General features: G+C 40.6%; 1 protein-coding gene across 1 annotated transcript in view; it reads left to right on the top strand.

The window, feature by feature from the left end:
* The window catches only part of DUSP3 (dual specificity phosphatase 3), a 323,437-nt gene extending 297,793 nt beyond the window's left edge, over window positions 1-25,644 (top strand). The window contains exon 3 of the mRNA XM_069237779.1: window positions 17,751-25,644. Within this exon, the coding sequence (XP_069093880.1) occupies window positions 17,751-17,956 (206 nt within the window). The 3' untranslated portion in view covers window positions 17,957-25,644. The remainder of the gene's footprint in view (window positions 1-17,750) is intronic.
* Window positions 25,645-26,046: the final 402 nt, after the last annotated feature.

The raw sequence follows: 26,046 nt of genomic DNA, 5'->3' as shown, positions 1-26,046 counted from the left end.
AAGAGGGGAAAAGGGATCATGAATTACAAAAGAAAGTTTCAAGAAGACAAAAACATATGATGTCATATTTGTACTTTCATAAACAGTGATTGATACAAGGACCAAATAAAACGAAGGCTAACTATATTTAAAATGGAAGAAGTAACATTATTTAGTTATTGAAAGCATGTCGTCCCGCTAGGATCAGTCTCAGGGCGCTTTCGGTTGAGGAGAGAGTAGATAGCAGTTGCAGGAGTAGTTCTTGAGGAGAACCAGTAAGCTGCTGACCCGGACATGACTGCAGAGCTCCCAGCTGCCACAGCGAATAACCCCGCAGAGCCTTTGATATGACAAATGGGCAGTCACCTGTAATAGATTGGCTGAGGGGTCTTAGCCAGTAACTCCAAGCTTAGATATGTGGGCTAGGAGTTTCAAAGATAAGTTAAATAGTGGGGTTCCATGGCAGTGCAGGGTTCGAGTAACAACATTGAGGTAGTGAATCCTGCCACTAATGGCCTCAAAAATCACACCCCTGATTGTAGGTCAAGCATTGTTAGCCTTTGTATTTAGCATGCATCAGATTCAATTTATTTACATTTTCATTGGAATTTATATTTCAGCTGTTGGAAACCGTGAACTGCAAAAAGCAAACTTCTTGAAAGTTTTATGGAACAAGGAAAAAGAGAAACAATATCGCAATCTGCTGGTGTTAAATGTATACACACATTACAAAAATGCTTTTTGTAAACATCATCACAATATGTATTTTGTGCTTTTGGGTTTAAATGTAAGCAAAGCCTTCATTTACAAAGAGATGCGCCTACTGTTGGGTTACTATATGCATGCTATAGACTTTTTCATTTTAGGTTAGACCACATTGTTGGTGTATTTGGGTTCTTGCTCAATATAATTACCTACACGAGTTTATTTAGTTAAAACATCTATTTCCCAACATGCTGAAAGTGGAAAAGGGAAACTGAACACATAGACAGCTGCTTATCATTCTTATGAAATTCTCACTAATTAAACATTGTGTAAGTTGAAATCTTGGATCTTGACAATTGGAGCATGCTTTGCTTGTCATCACGAGCCATTGGAAAGAGCATTTATTAGGAAAGCTTCACTCACATCACGGAAATTTCACACCCGGGGCTCTGGCCTTATTTTCAATGTTTTCGGTTATACTTTTAAGATACATGGAATCATGTTTCTGGACCAGCTGGACCGATTGTTTATCTACTATAGCATCTTTCCTTGGAACGAGGTGTACCTTCGTCTCCTTTCCGGTGAAGACCTCATAAAAGTCACCTATTAGTAGGAAGTCATGGATGGTAATATTTTATAATATTTGTGCAACAAATACACCACAAAATGCAAAGGCAGCCATCTGCACTGAAAAAAATTGTCATTTCAGATTTTGTCTGTGAAAACCATTGTTGGAATTAAAACTGCTGCAGTCAGTTCCGATATGAGAAAGCATGATACAAATGTTGATTAACTATAAAGCCTACGGGGGACAGAGTGTATTATTGACACTGTGCCGGTTAACGTGGACTCACTAATGTTCAAGGAGAAAAAATGCATTTTTCAAACTCCTAAAATTCAAGCAGTTTTGAGATCCTGGACTTTTTACCAGGTGGACAGTAAGGCATGAACCCCAACACGCCTTGTAAGGTAAAAACAGAGTCGATGAGAAGACCGGATCTTAATCCCACCCCCTCTCCCTGTGGCTAAGAAATAGACTGCAGGCTTTCCTCAGAGAAATGCAAGTATTTAAAGAGTACCAGAATACCATTAAACTCTAAAAACTAGGAATACAATTCCTACTCCAATTTAAGAAAATGAAGAATACTTTAATAAGTAATATTACACAGAATGGTGAAAAATTGTATAATGGAATTGGAGATATGACTGAGATGTAAGTAATTGAATGTACTTGACTGGGCTGTAGGCTAAACTGCCCACTGTTTCACGCCACTCACCCATTTTATCTTTTGGTTAAGATGCACTTATGTAACGCCAAATGTCCCTTAAAAGTAGGGTGCTATGGCCAGTAAATGTCCCCACTAGTTTAATATAGTAAATGATAGGTCCTGTTGGATGTGAATACTTAAAAAAACATAACCGCTCGGGTGCTTCATGTCTGGGATCCCTTTGCCACCTTTCCCTTGTCTCAAATGTTACCCTCAGGTTTAAAAGAAATAATAGTGCTTGAACTCACCCAGCATGACAAGGTGGAGAGCTGTAGCCAGGCAGGGTCCACAAGCCCAAACACCTTCTGCTCAAGGTACTGTCAGAGCTTTTTTAAACTCTTACCTACCATGTTTGCACCTCTTTAACAGGTAGCTTCTGAAGCCTGTCCTAGTCCCCTGGATGCTGTCATTTTGTAACTGTTGGACCTGGCTTTTTGACGGGGACATCCCCAAACTTTTTGCCTCCTTCCTCCTATTTTTTTCTGACCTGTTGTTGTTGGCTTTTGACCTCTGAGCACTTTACCACTGCTAACCAGTGCTAAAGTGCATATGCTCTCTGTGTAAATTGTACTATTGATTGGTTTATCCATGATTGACTATTTAATTTACCTGTAAGTCCCTAGTAGAGTGCACTACATGTGCCTAGGGCATGTAGATTAAATGCTACTAGTGGGCCTGCAGCACTGGTTGTGCCACCCACCTCAGTAGCCCCTTAACCTTGTCTCAGGCCTGCCATTGCAAGGCCTGTGTGTGCAGTTTCACTGCCACTTCGACTTGGCATTTAAAAGTACTTGCCAAGCCTAGAACTCCCCTTTTTCTACATATAAGTCATCCCTAATGTGTGCCCTAGGTAACCCCTAGAGCAGGGTGCTGTGTAGGTAAAAGGCAGGACATGTACCTGTGTAGTTATATGTCCTGGTAGTGTAAAACTCCTAAATTCGTTTTTACACTACTGTGAGGCCTGCTCCCTTCATAGGCTAACATTGGGGCTGCCCTCATACACTGTTGAAGTGGCAGCTGCTGATCTGAAAGGAGCAGGAAGGTCATATTTAGTATGGCCAGAATGGTAATACAAAATCCTGCTGACTGGTGAAGTCGGATTTAATATTACTATTCTAGAAATGCCACTTTTAGAAAGTGAGCATTTCTTTGCACTAAAATCTTGTTGTGCCCTTCAATCCACGTCTGGCTAGGTTTAGTTGACAGCTCCTTGTGCATTCACTCAGACACACCCCAAACACAGGGTACTCAGCCTCACTTGCATACATCTGCATTTTGAATGGGTCTTCCTGGGCTGGGAGGGTGGAGGGCCTGCCCTCACACAAAGGACTGCCACACCCCCTACTGGGACTCTGGCAGACAGGATTGAGCTGAAAGGGAACTTGGTGCATTTCTTAGAGACTATTTGAAGTCACCCCCACTTCAAAGGCACAACTTAGTATAAAACAGGGCCTCTGCCCTACCTCATCAGACACTTGCTGGAGAAGAAACCGGAACCAGAAACTACATCCTGCCAAGAAGAACTGCCTGGCTGCTCAAAGGACTCACCTGTCTGCTTTCTCCAAAGGACTGCTGTCTTGCTGTTGCCCTGCTGCCTTGCTGAACTCTTGTCTGGCTGTGAAAGTGCTCTCCAAGGGCTTGGATAGAGCTTGCCTCCTGTTCCTTGAAGTCTCAGGACCAAAAAGACTTCTGCCTTTCACGTGGACGCTCCGTGCGCCGAAAATTTCGACGCACAGCTTGTTTCGCGGCGAGAAAAACGCCGCACACCGACGCTGATCAACGCGACGCCCTCGGGACGATCGAGACTTCGACGCACAACCTCGCAAGGACAAAGCCGCCCGACTTCCAAGGAGAAATCGACGCGACGCCTACCGTGAGTGCGAAACTTTGACGCACGGCCTCGCAAGGACAACGCCGCCCGACTTCCAAGGAGAAATCGACGCGACGCCTGCCGTGAGACCAAAATTTCGACGCACGGCCTCGCAAGGACAACGCCGCCCGACTTCCAAGGAGAAATCGACGCGACGCCTACCGTGAGATCGAAACTTCGACGCGCAGCCCCGCAGAACGACGCGCAGCCGGAAAATAAGCAGGAGAATCCACGCACAGACCCGGGACATCTGGTAATCCCCGCGATCCACAAAAAGAGACTGTCTGCGCGCCGGAAAACGACGCCCGACTTCCCCGCGTGGAAAAGAACGACGCAAGTCTGTGTGTGCTGAGGAGAAATCGACGCACACACCCCTTTTTCCACGCATCTCTTCTCCTGTGGCCCTCTGAGGAGATTTCCCACCAGAAACCAGGTACTCTGTGCTTGAAAGACACTTTATTGCTTTTTAAAAGACTTAAAGACACTTAATATCACTTTTCAGTGATATCTTTACAAATTCGTATTGCAACTTTGATCGTTTTGACCTACAAGTACCCAGATAAATATTCTATATTTTTCTAAACACTGTGTGGTGTATTTTTGTGGTGTTATACTATGGTGTTGTATGATTTATTGCACAAATGCTTTACACATTGCCTTCTAAGTTAAGCCTGACTGCTCGTGCCAAGCTACCGGAGGGTGAGCACAGGCTGATTTTGGATTGTGTGTGACTTACCCTGACTAGAGTGAGGGTTCTTGCTTGGACAGAGGGCAACCTAACTGCCAACCAAAAACCCCATTTCTAACAGTAACCTTCAGATTGTCTTGAATGCCCAAGTTCTTTCTCCTGATTATGCTAAAAACTACAAAAATTCAAAAGCATTCGTCAGTGAAGTAGTATACAGATAGCAGGAAGGTGACACGTTACAGATGGGGTACAGTGGGAAATAACCACTCTTCAGCCTGGCCTCTTATACTAGGTCCAAGTGCATAGTGGTCTGCTAATTCTTCACAGGAAAGATGGCATTATTGTTGTTTTAGGCCCCTGCTACCACAGCAGACTAGCTGGTATGACCCTTGAGGGGCACTTTCTGCTTTTTAGCTATTAAAGGAAATCCCAGACTTCTTCTCCAAGAGGTAGATGCAGGTTGTTCTATGTTTTCATGTCTGCTTGTGTTCTGGGGTGCTGATGGTGGGAATCCTTTCTCAAAGTAGCCAGTGGCTAGTGATTGGCGCTAATAATCAACCTATTCTCAAGAGCTTTCCACAGTGATGACAGCCTTATTTTTTACAACATTCTGCCACCTGACTGTAAATCCATCTGGAAATTCTTGCTCTAGAGGTATTTCAAGAAGTTAGGGCCACAGGGCCTCTGTGTAAAGGTGTTCATCCATGAACAGGGCTTGTCATAGTAAAATGAGAATACACATCTATAAAGCAGGTCCTGTCTGGTTCTACCCTTAAACACCCCACTGAGAAGAGGAGACACTTGACTGATAGCAGGCCACCATCAAAGGTGATTCTCCGAGAATAACTCTGGGTACTATGAACATGTTATTTTAGGGCTGGGAGTTCCTGCCTGCATCTTAGTGTTTTCCATTTTCTCCCCGTATCTCCGATAATAAGGGATAAATGATCTGTAATTAACTTGATTCTGTCTTCCTGCTAGAAGTCTGCTGACCGGCCAAGGCCCTTTGCTTTTCCCAAAAAGGTATTTCATACCTCAGCAGCAGACTGTCATAATGAATTATTGTTAATGAAGAATGGGTTGCCTGGTAGAACTTGATTGATGAATCGACCTCTGATAAGTATTACAGCAGGGCACATAATATTTTCTTCTCACATTCAGATAGCCACAGTCTAAAAATATGAATGTTATTTATAATGAGACTTTAAATTCTATGTATATTTATTGAAGCATGTGCTAGCACTTTAATCCTCCACTTTAGGGCGTGTAAATCACAGTATTTGGTGTACCTCCCCTCTTAAATTAATCACCCATGCCTTGTGTCTCTACAGCTCTGTATTTATGGATGAATCAACTAATGTATAAAGAAGGCCTTTCCATGTGTCTAAAACTACTTATTATCAGTAGTGGCTCGAGGGCCGCGGAAGGGGTGGGGTGGGGTGGGGAGGCGGGAGGGAATAAACATTAAATTTAATTAAAAAAAAAAAAAAGCACTCACCACCTCTGCCCCTCCTATGTCCCTCAATGCTCCCCTGCCCCTGCAGGCACAGGCTCCCAGCCTGCCCTGCACCAATCCTGACGCTGCTGAGAGCAGCATCAGGATTGGCTGGGAGCAACCAGCCAGGGTGCTCCCAGGCAGAATGGGAGCCTGTGCAGGCTCCCTCCAGTCCAGCAACTGTGTTGTTGGGCTGGAGAGAGCCTACAGCGCATGTGTGTTTGGCTGGCCCAAGACGGCCAGCCAAACAAACATGTGCTGTGAAGGGGGAGTGCTCAGTGCACTTCACTCTTGTGGCCCACCCCTTTTAAAGAAAACGAGAATAAACATAATTTATTATTGTTTTCTTCAAAAGGTTTTGCAGCTGCCGCTGCTGGAGGAAGGCAACACTCCTCCGCTCAAACAGAGGAGCCGTCACTGTTTATTATGATGCGTTGTCTGCAGTTTGTCTACAGCTGTTCTGGACCGCATTGGCAGTCCTCAAGCCAAGTCATTGAAGTCACTCATGAACCTGCAGCCCGCGCAGCACGCTTTTATGTTTTGGGGTACTTTCTGACCCATATTGCTGTAGTTTTGCTAAAGAGCCAGATACGGCAATCAGAATGAACTGTTACTATGTGTAGGGATCAGTACACATGCACCTTGCACTGTTTAGCAGTCTCCCAGGGCTCAGAGTACAGTATGTCAGTACATCCAGTCAAACACGAGGAAGCTACACTAAAATACGCGCTTTCCTATAATTGGTGTCATTCATTGAAGCTGGTTTAAAGAGACATATGCACCAGGGTGTACATAGTGGTCACTGACATCCCGATGAGTGGCAGTTTTTCAGAATAAACACTGACTAAATGTTGATCACTTAGATCGCTTATATAAACATTTACCCTATGTTGATTCGCAGAATAAGCTGCCAAGGATCGATCCCTCATGGACAAGGATCTGTATTGAGATAAAAATACTTTTACACTGAAGTACTATAATGCAGGACTGCCTTCGATGAATACTCAAAAATTAAAAATGTAAGCCTATTAGCTTAATAGTGTGGGTACCAACTTGTTGGCTGTTTTTTCCTGATAACATCACTGTAGTCAAATTCTCTGGGCTCTCCATTTCCGGTGACTGATGATTGCCACAGAGAGATGTAAGAAGTGTGAAATTGTCTTGTTATTAGTAAAAACAATTCCACAAAATGTTTGACTTTTACGATGGAAGCAAAATTGCATAAATAAACGCATAATAACTTTAAAGTGAACAAAACGAAAATGTGGCACAATGGATCATTATAAGGTTTTTGCAGCATGTTTCAGTTTGCCTGTCCTCTCTGATATCTCCAGCTTTTTAAAGAATCAGTTTATCCACAGACAAAATATTTACCCATGCAAAAGCTGAGAAAATGATTGTGTCTGTAGATGCACATTTCTATTTTTCCTACTTTTTTGAATTGTCTGCCTGGTTGACAGTTTGCATGAATGTACCGTGGGTGTAGTCTTGAAAATACATATCTTTCAAACATTTCCACAAGTACGTGTGTGTATACAAATCTCATAAAAGTTGGAACTGTACTTTAGAAGGAAGTCTGGAAGAAATAGGTTTCTTTACCAGAAACAAAAGATACAGATGACTCTACAGTAAGTACCAAAGCTATTTAAATCTAATGCCAGTTTGTCTGTTGAATTGAAACCCATTCAACAGTAGACTTCCTTTAGCATTTGTTGTACTGTAAATTGTATTAAATATTAATGCTGTATATAGTTCACCCTTAAAGGGGCTAATTAATAAAGGGATTTGTTGTACAGCTTCACATACACATAACTGCCTTGTGAATCCACATCTTAGTTTGGAATATAGACGATTATGACAAATGGTTGCCATGTGCACCAAAAGAGTGGCCTATTAAAAAAAAGAGGAAGCCACCAAAACTGAAACAATAATTAAGGGTTACTTTAAAGAATATCTGATAAATTCCGAAAGGCCTTTAGGAGCATATGAAGTGGTTGTACAGGAGCACTATTCTACATAATCCTAAACGCCTTTGCGAATTTACCACAGCATTTGAGAAATTAGGTCATCAACGAGCCACTGCGCTACAGTGCTTTGGCAGCGCTTTACCCATCATCGCTGAAAGGGAGGGAATGGCAGATAAAGGGGAGGAGAGTTGTAGAGTTGTACTTCAGCTCATGGCTTGCTCGACTAGTCAGAAGGGTTTGCGAAAAAATAGTATGATGCAGGGAGAAGCATCGCTCTCTGTTAAGAAAAGAAACAGCTTAAGCTATTTGGCTTTAATACCTATTGTCTGATTAAAGTGACTACCATTAAGTGCAAACCATGTCTACATCAGCACAGTAGTAGCCGTTGTCGACACAACAGAGAAAAATATATATATATTTCTCTAAAGACAAAAAAACAAACTTTTCAATAGTATTCTCCTTGTGACAGTGTTTTTGATTGCCAATACCTGGGACACAATATAACTTCAGGTTAAAATAAATGAGCTGCCAGGTAGCTATTTAGCATTTGCTTCAATATTTAAAGTGTCTCAGCGAATTATGATTGTGGTTTTACACAAAGACGGCAGCTTTAGGAACCCAGTCAATTGATAATCCTGTGAGGGAGGAATGACAGAATCAGAAAACTTGGAAGATTATCTAAATTGCTCTGCTTTGTAAGGATTAGAGAATTCTCATTAGCTCAGGCCTGTCTCTAGTTTTTTACATTTTATTTATAATAAGTGTATCAAAACAACATGGAGAACTAGGGCTTCTGAAGTCACATGGATTATATTTCTTGGAAATCAGTCTGTGTTCTAAGTAGCTTTCACATGTATTTAATTATAAATAAACCATGGAACCATAGATTGGGGGTGTGGTGAAGACTGGTAGAACATTAATAGCTACTAAAGCAAATACTCAGTGGTACTGAGCAATATGAGGCAAAGTCCAGAAAGCTAGAGTGCAGGTTTTACTAAACATGTTGGCAGCTATTTATAAGAATAATTAATTTTTTTGTACAAAAGAGCTCATACAAAAATTGTGTCTATTTGAAGACGATTCATCTTTCTCTCCTAATTTTTGTATTAGAGCTTGTTGTGGTCATTTTAATATTTAGCTTGCCATCATTTATGAAAGACAAGGTGATGCTCATAATCAAAGATGCCTACATTGCCTAATCAAAGATGCCATGCATAAAGAGTGTTCGTTTCCCCAACAGATCAAAGGCAACTTCCGAATGATGTCACAGTAGATCTCATAGTCCCAGCTGACATCGTCAAACAAAGCAGTGTTCTACAATGCCAGTTGCTGGTGACTGTTAGAAATGCAGGACTAGGATGTTCCCTTTAGTTTCAAATTTCAAATGTGTCTAGAGCTGGGTGTGCAATATACTAAATATTGAAATGGTAAGTATTTTTGTGCCTCATGTATTAAGCGTTCAGCGTTGCCAACCTCTCCAATTTGGTACGTCAGAGGGTTTGTGAGCACTGAAACAATTTCTTAAACGTACTAAGCCCATTTAACAGTTGAGAGAAGGTTTTCCAAATTGTTATATGGGTTTCGGAAATCATTTTGTATCAGTATTTGGAAGGGGTGTGTTAAAGTCTCCCCTTCCAAATACTGATTCCTTATGATATGTATTATTGTTTTGCTAATTTGGCTGCAAAACGTTAATACTTTACCACCATCTCAAAGGAGGCGGTAACCCATTCGCAAGCGGGCAGGGGTCCCTGTTGAACCTCTTCCCCTGTGTTAACAAAAAAAAAATTTTTGGAGCAGGCAGTGGTCCATGGGGCTTGATGCCTACTCCTACAAATATTTGTAAACGTTTTATTTTTTTGTTTTTCACGCATCCTGTTTAAAAGATTTCTGTATTTCATAGCAGTCACAGAAATGAAGGTCTGCTTAACCCTGCAGGCACCATTCCTGTGTCGGTAGATTATCAAAGTGGGTCGCAATTTGCGACCTACTTCATTAATATTAATGGGTTGGTTGTCTTGCGGCCCAGTACGATTCTGTATTATGTGAACTGACCTATTAGTACATAAGTCGGTAGGCAGAATACAAGTGCTTTTGCTGTTAAAATGTAAATATATCAGTGTAAATGTTATGCTTTTAGCAATGTTTCTGTCAGCTCTGTCTCTTGGGTCGTTTTTTTTATGCATATTGTTATTAGTGTAATTATAAAGAGACAGGAAAGAGCAGGAGAAGCAGGCATATAGTGAATAGTAAGTTTTTAGATGGCTCTAAAGTGTAGTGTAATGTAAAAACGCAGACAAAAACTCCCCTGAAAACACTTTTTGGTTTTCAAAATATTTAATAAAATGAAAATGGCCTTTGCGAGCTTCTAGCTAGCTGGTTTTGCACTGTTTTCACCTGTAGGATAATAACCTGTGTGTAGTGGTATTCATTATTTTTAACGCTGTTGGTCTTCTGGGAGGCAATGTAGGAATCTGAAGAACAGTCTATGTTCTCTGTGGTGACTCATCTACGATTTTGCGTTTTGGAGCCTTGACAATCTGGATTCAGGATGCTAGGAGGTCCAGGAAGGATGGGGTGCATAATCAACCTTTAATAGTCTATATTCTCTGTGGTGATTCATCTACGATTTGGATGCTAGGAGGTCCAGGAAGGATGGGGTGCATAATCAACCTTTAATAGCACTAGCAACATCCATGCTGACCCTCCCGGTAAAAGGTAATCTGTCTTGGATGGATTCAGTTTTCTATAATTAGATTGCACGCAGTTGTTAACTGTTTACATGCACTTATTATCCGTATTATCTATATGGTTTAGAGAGGTAGCTGAAAGGAGTGGTTAATTGGCTATAGAATTGCAGCATTTAGTCATTTAGGCACTTGATTGAATCAGAAGCAATACATTTAACATGGTATCCAACAACACCAGAGCTAAATTACCATCAGAAGATCAAAAGCGATTTACAGGAAGTAAAGGGATGAAAATTAAGTGGTCAGGGATAATGCAGAACAAACATTTAGAAGAAACTGTCATGAGTGTGGAGTCCACACAATACGGATCCTTGCAAAAGGAGAGAGAAAGTGATTCAGTCTGACACTCAGTTACAGAGAGTAACAGTTTAAATGTTCTTTAGGGACGAATCAAGAATAAGGCAGAACTGATATGTTTTCTCATGATTCCTAAAAGTGAGGAGAGGAAGGTTGGGTTTTGACATTTATAGGTACTAAGTTCCAGGTAGATATTGCAGGTACAGAGACTGATCTATTCTGGGCAGAAGAAGGTTTTGAATTTGGGAATTTCAATTCTGATATAATTTTGACCGTGAAGGTTTCTTAGTCATACTGAGATGGAGTAGAGCGGAAAGACAAGGAGGGTGGTGCATGTGTAGGGCAGGGTGGTGCATGTGAAGATTATCCTAGCTTTTGGAGGTTGCCAATGGAATTCATTCAAAGTGGGCAAAATGTTGTTCATTTTCCTTGATTATCTCACTAGTGTGGCCATGTAGTGTGATATGACTTTTAGGGGGTCTCTTGCCATTGGGAACCCCTAATACATTACAGTTGCCAGAGTGTAGAGAAGAGATTACTGGACCATAAACAGCGATTTTCCCCTGATCTTTGGGTACGATGTCTCTTAATTTTGTGAGCGTGCGGAGGAAGGCATTTACACTTTTGGCCATGTTGTTGATTTGAGGAATCAAATACAGTGATGAATCCATTTTAAAACCAAGAGATCTCATAGGTAGCTTGAGTGTCAGAGTGAAAGCCTTTGTTTTACGCCTTTAACAAAGTTAGGCTTTAGCTTGCTTTTTCCAGATAGGGAAAAGAGTAAATATTTAGTGATATTTGGATTTAGTAAAACAAATGTGTTCACATCCAACTCCGAATCATGATCAGGCATGTTCTGAGAATGCTGATGTCCGTGATGGTGGAGGTTTTTAAGCTAATTGCATGTTGTCCGCGGATTGGTGGGAAGATACACCTGAGTGGCTAAGGATCTCACTTAAATGCTATGTTAGATGCACATCATTTCAAATGCTTTAAGTGCTTCTTCAAAGTGTTAAATGTAGATTTGCATGGAGCAAGACATTTTTACAATTTGACTAACTCAGATTTTTTCCCAAACACCTTATTGGAAAGAAAGGTTGTACATGCTGTTTAACATGTTAGAGTTGTTGCTCTAATGTGCATCAGAGATGATCTGTAATTGTTTGGTGTTGCAAGTATAACACAGCCCTGTGGTCTTAAAAGTGGTTGTTTTTTGCTACATTTTCCTTAAATAGCACTCCTTTTCTAAAAATTCCTGAACTAATGTTGTCACAGAACCCAACTCAGTCATTGTATGAAGGTCAGGAGCATTCTCCTGGGAGGTGTGCCTGAATAAGCAAATCTTTCATTAATGGCAATGGTGAGAAGTGCACTGCATGCAGAAGATGAACTGACACTTCCCAGACAATCCTCTGCTCCTTTCCATTGAACATGTGAAATGCATGTACCAGTTTTGCACAATATGGTCATTATTATATTTTCAAATTCACAAATTGAACTTGTGACTGCACACAGTTTTCTATGGATGCACGATGTTCTGTAGATTCTGGGTGATTGTTTTCCTATGGAGGACCAAATGAACATTGTTAAAAGAGTGCAATCACTTCATTTGATGGTATTTTGGGAACATAGATATCATTTTTTAAAGGAGTATGACGATGGAAGAGGTGCTCAGCTAATAAGCTGTATCAATGGCTTGAATCTCTTCACTAGGCCATACTCGTGTTAGTATTTGAGGGTAAGTGTGTTAGGGTTGCGGACTGTGTGACATGTAATGCATGGGTGAACTCCAATTCCTCATAGCTCTTCACTTATTCCTGTATGATAAATATTCTAATTTCCACTCTGTCATTGCATGTATTCCTTCAGGATACTTATTCGGTTTTCTGTCATGCAATTCTGTATTCCATTAGGATAACTACTGTAATTTCCTCAAGAGATTCTCATAAAGTTCCTCAGGATAACTATTCTAATTTTCTCACATGATTGTCGTGTATTTCTTCAGGATAACTATTCAGATTTTCTCACGATTCTCATGTATATCTTCAGAATAACTATTCCAATTTCCTCAAGTCACTATTACGTTTTCCTTCAGGATAACTGATTTCCCCAGGTGGTTCTCCTCAACACCTTCAGGACATCTATTATAATTCCCCTGTGTGATATGCCTGCATTTATTCTGCATAATTGTTATAGTACTTAATTTTTCCACTTTACATCAGTGTTCAGTTTTTAGACAAAGGCCAGCAAGTTAATTTGTAGCATTGCACCACGTTCATCTGCCTAAAAGTAGATCACGTTAGTTTACTCATTTCTCTTGCCGATCAAATGGTAACTAGAATTGTGTGTCCATTTTGGATGACCGGTCTGTAGATAAACCAGGGATTTTATAGATGTCTTTTTGCTATGCATGCATCACCTTGAGCACCACTCTGGAGTGCCTATTCACTAAATGCATTTTAGGAATATTAAATTTGTATTAATCACATACTATAAATTGCTGTTCACAAACCTACATGCTATGGTCTATGCCGCTGCCTGTCTTTTCTATGTGGACATTGCTGCCCCGACTGTGAAGATCTGCACACAGATATGCCTGCACTTTTGCAGTAAATTTGAGAAGGACAGAGCGGAGTTGCTGGAAAATGGGGAATACTTACTACAAAATGGGAGGGTGTTAGATATGGTTAAAGAGGAGTTAAGAGCAGTTTATGAAGGAACAGACTCCCTCCCACAAAAGAGTAATGGCTTTATTACGAGTTTGGCAGTCCCAATGCGGGACCGCCAGACTTGCGGGGAGAACGCCACTGCACATGATGGTGGCGTCCCCACTACCCTATTACAATGTTCCCGGCGGTCAGACCGGCTGGAACATTGTAATAGAGTGTTTCAGCTGGTCAGACCGGCGGGAGCAGTGTTACGAGATAGCACTCGGCTCCATTAAAGGAGCTGAGTGCTATCCTGTAGCACAGAGGGGGCCCCCACCACACCCTCACTGCCAGCCTTTCCATGCCGGTGAAACTGCCATGGAAAGGCTGGCAGTGAGGGGAGTTGTAATCAGCCAGGTTCTGCACCACCCTGGCCGAGTACAACTCTGATCGCTGATACCATGTCGGTACCCGCCAGGGTTGTAATTGAGCGGTTAGACGACTCGGAGTGTGGCAGCCTGACTGTCAGTGCGAGTGTGACAGTACTGAGACCGTCACACATGTAATGAGGCCCTATGCCTGTTCCCATTCACAAGCAGCATTTCAGTAGTTACTACAGCTACAGCAAGAAATGTCCAAAAGCAGTTTTGAATGTACCCCATCTCAGACCTGGAGTAGGTCCAACACCACACATGGCCAAGCACTGATAACTCAACACCCTCCCTTTAGAAAATAATGGAAGCACAGAGTTAAAATAGAACTCCATAGGAAAAATATTTAAAAAATATATATAAATGTTATTTAACGTTAAGTGTGTACAAATAAAATATTTTTAGTCTGAAATATTTTACTTACTTTCAGAATCTAAACATAAATGTGACTTTATTTTAAAAAAAATACATGGATTTAAATTAATCCTATACTTTACCTTTTAGTAATATTTACTATATTATACATATAAATATTTGACTTTGGGTGGGAATTTTATTTTAATAAATCTATAATCGTAATTTGAATGTAATATATTTAAATTAATTAAAAACGAAATGAATAGTGCAGAAGCATTTTTCTATGTTGTTCTACATTTAAAATACACATAAAACTTCATTTACATTAATATTTAACACAAATACTTTTACAATTTAAAAAAAAGTTTATTAAACTTTTTTAAATGTCCCTTTTTGGGAGATCTGCGTCCCAGTTGGAGAGACTTCTTCATCTATGTGAATAAGTACTAGTAATCCCACATTCGTAAATTTGGGTCCAGCCCCTGGTTTCGTAGGATGGGGCCATGTAAGGCTACACTTTGTGGTAAATTCACACTTAGAAATGGTGAATAGCCAATAGCAGTAAATTTGGTATAGAGTGTTGATTTACTAATGTATAAAGTTACCTTTGTGAATCGGACCCTAGCTGTAAAGCTACATGTCCGCTCCGAGTTTGTCCTGGTGTTGTCCCAGATTCTTTTTTGAATTGGCAATGCGATGAGTGTTCCGTAAATACGTTGCACAGATCAGTTTCGTCCTAAATGCCTAATATCTTTTTTTTTGGGCGTGTTCTGCAGATGAAGCTATGTAGGCATCGAAGAGTTCATAACACAAGAGGCAGAAAGATGCAAAGATGTGTGCACCACATTTCTGTAGTGACTCATTTTATTTCATGAAGATTTAATGTAGTAAGAAAAAATATGCTGTGACCGGGGTGGGGGGAGGGAGGGTGGAGTAAGAAGTGAAAATTGAATTTGCTGTTCATTTTTACTCAAAAAGAAACAGGAAATTTAATGATTCAAAAGTGTTATAAGGTGCTACAGACGTCGGTACCCGCCAGGGTTGTAATTGAGCGGTTAGACGACTCGGAGTGTGGCAGCCTGACCGTCAGTGCGAGTGTTACAATACTGAGACCGTCACACTCGTAATGAGGCCCTATGCCTGTTCCTATTCACAAGCAGCATTTCAGTAGTTACTACAGCTACAGCAAGAAATGTCCAAAAGCAATTTTGAATGTACCCCATCTCAGACCTGGAGTAGGTCCAACACCACACATGGCCAAGCACTGATAACTCAACACCCTGGAAGTTTGTCACACAAGTGTGATTTAAAATCTAACTTCTACCCCTGGGTGGACAGATTTGCCATGAAACAGGTCCTTTTACAGCAGAGGTCTTCAATCTGGGGGTCGCGACCCCCAGGGGGGCCGTGGAGTACTGGAAAGAGGGTCGCGCATTCCCACAGCTGATCCTTAAAATGCCTCAGCTGAACTTTAATTTGAGTCTGCTGTGCTGTGAAAGCTGCACAGACAGCTAAGGAGACCTTCATCCCAGGGTGTCTGCTTCCAGAATTATATGCAAACGTGCGCTACGAGCTGATGTGCAAATGTAAAGGGTGCTTGGGAGCAGCTTTAAATGATCGAATCACTCAAAGCTTTGTGAGGACAAACATTTATTCTTTTTGAGGGTAGTGCAAAGAATTAACAACTGTGCTGTGAAGTGCGTGCTTTTAATTGTAATTGTATTTACACAGCGCTTACTTCACCTGGAGGTGTTGAAGGGACAGCTATTAAAAAAAAAGGTATCGCATATGCTCTGATATTACTTAAATCCACATTTTGGAAGCACCGTTTTATATTAAACCTTTTTGTAGTGGCCTCTCTTATACTGTGTTTAATGCAAGTATAAAATAATGTCTTACATATTCACAGTGCTTTGACCTCATGGCACTAAAATATACAAATCACTATTCTCAACTGCACCAACCAAGATTTAGTTCTGTCGCCATCTCCGGTTACACACAGACCTCTGCAGTGCATTAACTACTAGAGGTTTCATAACGCACTATGGTGCATTTCCCACTGAGTAACAACTTTATTTTACTTATTTTTCATTTAAGCGCGCTGTTATTTTATATGTAGCTACTTGATGGTGAAAGACTTTTAAAAAAACGTAGAGAATATATTAGGTTTATTTTTGAGAGGCTTGCGCTACTGGAGCATCATTTATTTGACGCTCCAGTAGCGCAAGCCTCTCAATCATACCTATGAGGTGACGCAAAGCCCCCTGAGTGCCTTGGAATGGCCTTGTAGATATGGAATAAGGCAAAGCAGCGCAAGCCACTGCATTGCCTTACTTTGCGTCAAGGAGGCATTTCATGGGTGTAGTGGTAGGTGTTCCCATGCAACACAGATGGATTTTGACGCTGCCCCAGATTTACAAAATCACGTAAACTGGAGCAGTGCCAAACCTTTCACCTCCCCAGAGTAGGCATAATGAGAAGAAATGTTTTAATTTCTCCTTGTTTTTTTTTTCTTTCCATGTGTGTTGCTATCTGCCGCACATAGAGAAAGAGGTACAATGCCTCTTTAGATTGTTTCTGTGCACGAAGGTGCACCTTCCTGCATAAATACAATCCTGCCTATGTTGGCACTAGGCAGCAATTGTGCACAAGCGCAGCAGGAAAGGATAGAAATGCACTGTATTTCATAATTACGGTCCATTACTGCCCTTTTTTATTGGCGTGGGGCAGTGTAGCAAGAAGACTTGCGGCGCTGCCCCGCGTCAATTCCTCATAAATGAGGTCCTTTGTTTTTAGCCACACCATTGCCCCCCCCACACTCACTGACCTTTGGTTTGCTAAACACTGTTTAATATTTCCTCACAGTAAAAATGATTTGCTGTGGGAAATGGGGATGTTTATTATTGTTGATGATGAGGAGTACCAGGTTCTAGAAATGTTTATCAGGAGGGGGTCCTTACACCTAAAATCTTTTAAGAGGGGGTCCCGGCATCGAAATGTTTGAAGACCTCTGTTTTACAGTATGTTGAACGCATCGCACTCCCATTTTGTCTACAGTACAGTATGTGCAAGTCTCGCTTTTTCCTCTTTGCTGACCACAAAATGCAGCTTTCTGCAGCCATTTGTGGTTTTAAGCAAGTTTTAGTGTACGGTATATTGTTACAGAGATGGAAAATATCAAAGCTAAACTAATAAAATCTTGCGAATCCACAAAAGATGCGATCAGCTGACAATGCTGTTTGATCCTGATTGTCATTGTTGCTCCGATGTGACCCGTATTTTGTTTGCATTGCAGGCCGCGTGATCGTTCACTGCCGAGAAGGTTACAGCCGCTCCCCAACACTGGTGATTGCGTACCTCATGCTCCGCAAGAAGATGGACGTGAAGACAGCCCTGGCCACCGTCCGACAGAAGCGGGAGATCGGCCCCAACGACGGATTCCTCAAGCAGTTGTGCCAACTCAACGAAAGATTGGCACAAGAGGGCAAAGTGAACCCCTAGAGACGTAGGGGACAACTCACCCACTGGCTGAAAGTACCAAAGGCTCTCCAGGCAAAAAAAAACACATCCAAACAAGGTCCAAGAGCATTAGTAGGGCACAATTTTCCCGAATGGCGCAGTGAATAGGTCTAACCTGGCATCATAAGCTGAAACAAGGGGAACCATCGAGACCATTCCAAACACTCTGCAACTCGCCAGGAAGGTTTCGATGCTTTGGAAACATGGCACAAATTCTGGCCACCCCTTAGAGTTGTTGCAATAAAGAACTCTCTCACCTTTGGATGCACAGCTCAGCTGACTCTTATTACTTCTCTTTACTTTTCGCAAGCCTCTATTCCTGTTCTTGCTTCCTCCATGTGACAAGTTCCGATTGATTTAAAACAACCATTTCCTCAATTCTCTTGCTGCCTATTCTGCTGACGAAGAGATGAGCAATTTCGGTTCATCTGTTGGTGCGCACGGGGCTGTCCTTGGACAAGTCACATGTTTTTGTTTTTATTGCGCAGCTGTTAAATGTTTTTAATCTTCCCCCACCCAATCCTGGTCACACAAAATTGCCTAGGGATTGAAATTTGAAGCTCCAAGAACCAACAAGTCTAAATGCAAACACGTATACAACTTGAGCTCATCTCTTTAAACACCTGCCTTTAATCTGGACTGTGATTGTTGGAAAATGCGAAAGTAGCCAAACCACACTGTAAAGCATAGTTTTGAATGTGAATATTAAAAATAGGTTTAGTTTCCGGGGTATGGTTTATTTTGACAGAACGTCAGTATATTTATTATGGCTTTGATGAATCAAAAATAGTGTAATGCACAGATGTTCTGTGAATATATGCCTTGGATTGAAAATAATTTGAAATAGACAGCATGCATTTGCTGATTTTTAAGGGGGCAATGAAGGTGAATCTTCAGTTAAAAGTTTAACAAGCCTTGGTTTATCTCCATTTATTTTTATGATGGTGTGTTTTTAATGGTGGGTTTTGCTACTTCTCGGGTTTCACTTATGTAAATCACGAAGATTTGCTTTTAATAGCATAATATTTTGTAATCTCAGTTGCCAAGCAATGAGAACCGCCTCTTTTTGGTCTGGGAGATTACATTCAATATCTGCTAAATTAGCTGAACGTGTTAGTGCACTTATCACACGGGCCTCAGTGATCCTGAAGGTCATCAGCCCCAATTTCCTGCTTGATCAGTTTACACGTTATTCCTTCTGAAGCTTCTAAAGGGGGTTCAAACAAGTTGTATAGTCTCATCAATTATAATTGTTTGCAGAACCATTACTGCCTATATAAGTATTAGTTATACCCACTGTGTGCTGAGTGCCTTAGTGGTCGCCAGAGAATATGGTACTTTTACATTTAAATTGAATTTATCTATACAATATAAGTCAGTGCTGTGAAATAAACCTGTCCAAAGGACACAATTTCTTATTCTAATTTTCCTGCTAAAACATTTTTGTTTCCCACACAGCTCCATCCATAAACTGCATTTGTTTTCAAACTAATGTTGAGGAACCTTGGCTGGTTAACACTCTAAGTAGATCTAAATTACCCTGTCTCAGAAAAAGCTAACATGCCTGATAAAAAATGAAACATCTAATACAGTGGTTCCCAACCTGTGGGGGTCCGCGAAGCCTCCTCAGGGGGTCCGCGGCTGCTTAAAAAATTTAATAATTTTAGGTCCCAGCTATCAGTAATGACTCCTTGGGGGTCCCCGTGTTCCAATAATGATTCAGTGGGGGTCCCCGGGCTCCAGTATTGATAAAATGGGGGTCCACAGAAGTCAAAAGGTTGGGAACCACTGATCTAATACATGTTTCAAAATCATCATATACTTCTAAGAACCACCCTTTGCTTCAGTTTGCTGAATGAGGGAATTGCAGTTAGCGAACAGTGTAGACAAAGCAGGAACAAGTTAGCAACTATTAATCAACAAGGTCATGAGAACAGGTATAGCCACTGGTGTGCTTGGAGCTTCCAGAAAATAAAATTCAGATTTACCATAGCCTTGTGTAGGAAATCATAATTTAATTGAAGGCCTACTAAAAGAAACTAACAATTGACGTCAATTAACCTCTCACATTTCATGCCCTGTGCTCGTGTTTTTTCAATCAACGAACAACATAATTATTTACTCACAACACATTAACAGGTCCTCTTTTCCCATGCCAGTTTACCTGTTTTAGACGTTCAGGGCACCCAAGATCCCTTAATGTGCTTTAAAGCCTCATCTGAAAGTTCTGATGCCCGCCAGGCTCTCTGAAATCTTCCAAACTACTAATTGAAAATGACCTTTTGAAAACCAAAGTGTAAAACTCTGCAGTGGGTCCCTGCAATCAACCATGTCGACTCCTAAATGCTCAAAAACGAACTCTATTTGCTGGAATCACAAAACATTTTCAATCTTCAATCTGTCATAAAATTACTTAATTCTGGAATATGCTGAGACTGCTGTGTCATGCCTCTTTGGTGTTGCCGCCAAACCTTGCGATCTCAGAACTCTCAACCAGTTGATATATCTCATAATCAGTACGTTGCCCATTTCAAACCTAATGCACCTGGCTCTGTTTTCTGCTTGTGTCTTCACTGCAAAGTATCGGGTTGGGAGCTCAAAGCATTTCATGCAACCATTTCCCCTCCAGAGATTACCTTCCTCCAGTAACTACCTTTCCACCATGAGCTCCCCATCCTTCAAAACTTGCCCCTGACTCTTCCACCACCACAGGTAACTCTGCTATCACAGCCTGGCCATTGAATGCTTACTTTCCACCAACTACAGCAACTCCTATCAAGCCTTCATTCCAAGAACTTAAAGCGCATCCTTAAATGCACTCCCTTCGCCCTCAAAGTGCACGATAATGAAGCAAACCCAGAAATACAGTCTGAATTGCTATCCAGAAATCTCAAAAATATATTCTCTAACTTGTTTCAACTCCCTGCAAAATGTCTTTTTTTCTCCCTCAGCCAATTTAAGATATACATTGGCCTGAAAAAAGTCCCAAAATTGAGTGTTTTGTGCTGGAATTAGACTGGATATCTTTCACTTCACCGCAAAGCCTAATGACTCCAAAAACCCAGTTGCTAGCTTAGTTTAAACCACCAAAAGATATTTCTTCTCAGCAATCAATAAAATATCTTCCTGGTATGTTATTAATCTCACACTTCATACCCAAAGCAAAGCTACTACTGACCTCAAAATTCTCATGGAACACCACAGTCAGGCCACATGGTTAGCAAGTAATTCTCCATAGGTTTCCTCAGGATGAAAATGGAGAAAGTCTGAAATACTGAAATTTTTAAATGTCCATCTGTCATATTCAAGTGTGCCATTCAATGTATTTCCTGAATATGGTTCTCAAAAGAGAAATTCCCTCCATCTTGAAATGCTGGTAAAACATCCATTCATTTAAGACTCTCAGATTTACAACTGGTCTCTTCCCTTTGTCTTTTTTTGCTCACCAAACATATTGCCTATAAAACCTTCTTCATACTCCGATCTCTAAAAAGTTGTTCTCTTTTGACAAAGTTCCCTGTCTTCCTGATTCACAAGTCTGCCTTTTACACACCTAAGCCAAATTCCCTTGGTACTTTGTGTTGTACAGGCACCTCTATAAAATCTATCCAAAACCCCTGGAAAGTCTCCAACACACATGGATCCTGAGTGATCTCTTGCCACCATCAAATAAGATGAGTCTGTCAAAAATCCGCTCTTATAACAATATATCAAAGATCTTGATACCATCATACTTGTTGGTGCCCTTGCTTATTTACCTTTCCTTATTTCTTCCTTAAGCTCTTTGTTATTGCTTATTCAAAGTCCAAAATAACTGTTGCATCCCGTAGCATATTTACTCACACATAAAATTGGCTGCCATAATACATTGCCCTTTCCCAAGGAATCACCCCTTTGTTTGCTTGGCCCCTGTAAAAACCTTATAAAAGACCTTCATCATATCTTTTTGAGACTTCTGTGTTGTATTGAAAGTACCCACTTAGTTTGACTTATCTTTCAGGACGTGTTCTCCAAATGGCATTCCTTGTGCCGAAAGACCCCCTCTGTATTGCCCAACTCAACTTGTTTTGGACCTGGTTTAATCAAAGCAATCTTTTCCATTGCTAATCCCGCATTGGCATGGCCAGACATAATTCTTGCTGAATAAGCTTCCTTAATTCACTGACATCAACCTCCGAACTTTATGCATAAGTATCCTTCGTCATATAAAAAATACCTTTTTTAAAGGGCCCAATACATACAGCAGTCTATCTTGATAGGTGTTTAAACTTTTACCCAGTCGCCTCCTGAGATCGTTACCGTTCATATTTAAAAAGACCAAAACCTTGTATCCATTTGTAGTCTAAAAACATGCCAGTGATGATCTAGGCCTCATTCTGACCCTTACTTCCTTACAAATCTCTCACCTGGTCTAGAACACCTCAAACTAGGCAACATGCTTCTAAGGAAGCCAGTCATGAGACTAAAGATGATGTAACAAACGATTACCAAATCCTCTTGTGCTCAACTTTTTTCCTAGACTTGTGCTATTGCTTTCGTGGGTGTCGCTTCATTCCAAGGAGACTATGCATCACCAATAAATCTCAGAGTTGCTCAGCTCTTAAATAATGATCACTACTTTGAAATCAAGATATTGACCTTTAAAAAGGCTAAAATACCATCCTTTCCTGCTTGTAAACTTAAACATTTCAAGAGGAACACCTGTAAATACAACTTAATATAAAAATAGGTGTACTCTAAAACAGCACAGATCTGCTTACACCATCCTGATAGAACCTACAGTGATCCCATTAGCCTCATAGACTTATCCAATCCCAAAATCGTACTTAAATTCTGAAAGTTACTCCTCCACCAGAGATAGCTAGTTAACTGTGTATGAGAAGCCGTGAAAGTAAGAAGGTGGCTATGTGCGCCAGGATTTCTTTTATTCAGGTGTCCTATACTGTTGCTTCTCCCTAATGTAGGGGCAGAATAAAAGAATGTTGGCTTAATATTTGAACCTGTACCTTGCCATAAAATCGTAAGTCTCTATTTCCCACAGTTAAAGTTTTTCCCTTGTAGCTGAATACACAGTACAAACGGCAGGTACTTTGTCATTAAACAGAAACATTCTAAACTGCTGTTTCAGTGAAAGGAACTCCATAAATGTATACACGTACATGAACTAAATAACCATAGTTTGCAACACCTTCATTCTGCCTGCAAGTCAACAAGGAGACCTCCTGGCACTAAATACACACAATTAAATAGGTTGCCAAGATGGACAAAACACATGCACAAACCTGCGACAAAGCATTTGTCTAACATGTTGGACAAAGCTATTACTGTATGCTTGGTATAAAAACTAAAGTAAACCTTTCAAAGGTAAAGAATAGAAAGCAATGTGAAAATTGCCCAATTATTTTAGAAAGGAAAAAAATAATTATGGTAAAGTGAGTTTTATGGAATATACTGTCCGTGGAGAGATCAAATATGCAGCTTTATATAAAACTGATTTGTCCGGAATTTGAATAAGGCACATGTATTTTAATAAGTGGGGCAAGCCTGCATCTCTCCAGTGTAGACTCAGCAAATTGGACTCTCTTCAGCTAAACAGACAGGATTTGCTTCAGAAGGTCAGGGCTTTCTTGTCCTTGATGATATGATCGTCAAGTGATCCAGTTTTGGCTAAAATAACTTGCACCAAGCTCTTTGGCTGCATTTTATTCAACCATACTATTCACAATGACCTCAAATAGATAGAAGACTAAGTGAACAAGGATGGGATTCAGGCCTTTCTCGCCCTGAAGTTTCGAATGCCCTGCAACTGATGTTTTAATATGCTGAGCTATCTGAGCTGAAAATAATAGTGCAGGATGTTACAATGGTACTTAAAACGGGATGGTCAGAACGTATGACTGCTGTGGCATTCTACCGTTTATCAATGGGACCAAGCTGTTGCCAAGGTGGGTAGCCCTTGGAGAACTATTGCATTTTCTTTTCACTGCATGGTTATCAATCTTTGCCCAAAGATCTAAACTGGTTTGGCTGGGACTGTAGCATCTTGAAGTCAGATTGTTTTATTGGCACTAGAGCTCTGGTCCCCATGTAAGAGGCATTGAAGCTCAGACAGCTTAATGTGGGACTCATTCAAGTTCTCCAGCGTTTAGCTACTTAATATGACGACAGATAAATGCTAACACCTGAGGGTGTGATGTTTAATGGGTGCAGTAATTTCGTTGCATTAGTGCCCCTGGTGACTAAATGAGGGAATGTATCAGTGTGCACTCAGTCACTGTGTACATTCTTACATTTTGACCATTTTCCATGTTCCTGTTGTTCCAGGTGTCTCTAATAACATGAAACATTTTGGATGCAGAATAATGTGTGTGCTACATAGAATCCCTATTTGGTTGCAAACAGCAGTTTAAGCCTGAATTGGGAGTGCTGGGTCATTCTGAATAAGGCCCTATGTGCAAACTCCCTGGGACCGCTCTATGTATGTTTTGTAGCATAGCCGCATAGGATTGCAAATTTTTTATATTTTAGGGTATGTCAAACATGTTCACTTGGAGGGAAATGTAGAGTTACAAAAGAAAATATCCAGGTCAAAGGCTCCTCAGCAAATAAGTAAAGAAAATGAAAGATCACAATAGTTTGAAATCCTCTCCTGATGTCCCCAGTAAAATAGGGATCATTTATGGATCTCACTCTTATGTAGGCAGCTATAGTCCAGACCAGCACTCTTACAAAAATATCATTTAAATATATGTTCTGTACTGAAGGCCTCTGCATGGGATTTCTCGCTCATGTCAGAGCAGAGATCCTTGGCCAGCTGCTTATACAGCAATCATTGTGCTAAGATAATGAAGCCTATGAAACTATCATAGCACAAACATAATCCCTGAAAGCATTTGATGCTTCAAGCTAGCAGAATTATAACTTTCGTTATGAAAACCTATAAACATGCTAAGATGATTCTTTGTTGTGATAATCAGCTGCCTGTCCCCCAAGACGTATTTTCAATAATAAGATGGATTGTCTGTTTTTACTTATAATTACATATTTAATAAAACTTCTGTTGTACTGTGACCACATTTTATGGAATGAAAAACAATGTAATAGTGTCAGGAGATTAAGAAATGCAAGGCGAAGCAGTATTTGGCTTTGTGTGGAAAAACACGAGACTAGCACCTCTCTGTAATCTTTTATTTATTGAGACAATAGGGCAAATGAGAGCAAATGGCAGCAAGTCTGTTGGAGGAAAAGATAAATGTTAACTGGATCTGGGGATTTCCACATGATTCAAAGTCAATAACCTGTCTGAAAAAAAAGAATCTGTATGGAGAACACACTGCAGAGGTGCCTGTGCCCACTGCAGATTCTTGAAAGGTGGATGTTATATTAAAAAACAGGAAGCATAGAACAAACAAAATATAGTACATCAGCTCGTGCCATGAGAATGTGCTAAATGCAGTACTTTGATGTTATATATTTCAGAATATGAATTGTGAATTTCTCCATCCCAAACAGATGTGAAAAGATACTACACAAGCAGTGATAGTAATGTGTGGTTGCTTTATGCAATCCTAAAATATCTTCTAGTAATGGAGGGATGCAACCTGTTGTATTATCTAACAATGTGTTTTTAATAATATCTAACAATATGAATGAAATATTAGTGCCTCTTCTATTTCTACTTTCTCATCATTGTTCTATCCTTGTTCATGTTTGGTTTCCACTGTTCTATTATTTTGTAATGTTTTGTATTCTAGTAGTGAAGCTTATCACTGCCAACAGCCAGTTCAGTTGTGCACTGCCTTAACAACAACAGTCACTTTCTTCCAAAGGTTTCATTCTCTACAGAACTGCCCTCACAAGAGCCATTTTAGAATGAAGAGGAACATTTGCAAGTACCTTGTCCTTTCAGGAAAAGCAAGTCACACTTTCATTACAACTGTGCGTTATTTAGCAAGAGCACTGTTTTTGTCTCTTCAGGCAGATCCCAGTGGCAGAGACTTCTTATAAAACCAATTTGCTCTGAAAACAGTGTAACTAGAAGCCGCAAATATTTGTTTATTAAAGCAAGGTGT

Source organism: Pleurodeles waltl, chromosome 6 (assembly GCF_031143425.1).
Source record: "Pleurodeles waltl isolate 20211129_DDA chromosome 6, aPleWal1.hap1.20221129, whole genome shotgun sequence".
NCBI classification, from domain to species: Eukaryota; Metazoa; Chordata; class Amphibia; order Caudata; family Salamandridae; genus Pleurodeles; species Pleurodeles waltl.
This window is presented reverse-complemented; position numbering and strand designations above follow the sequence as displayed.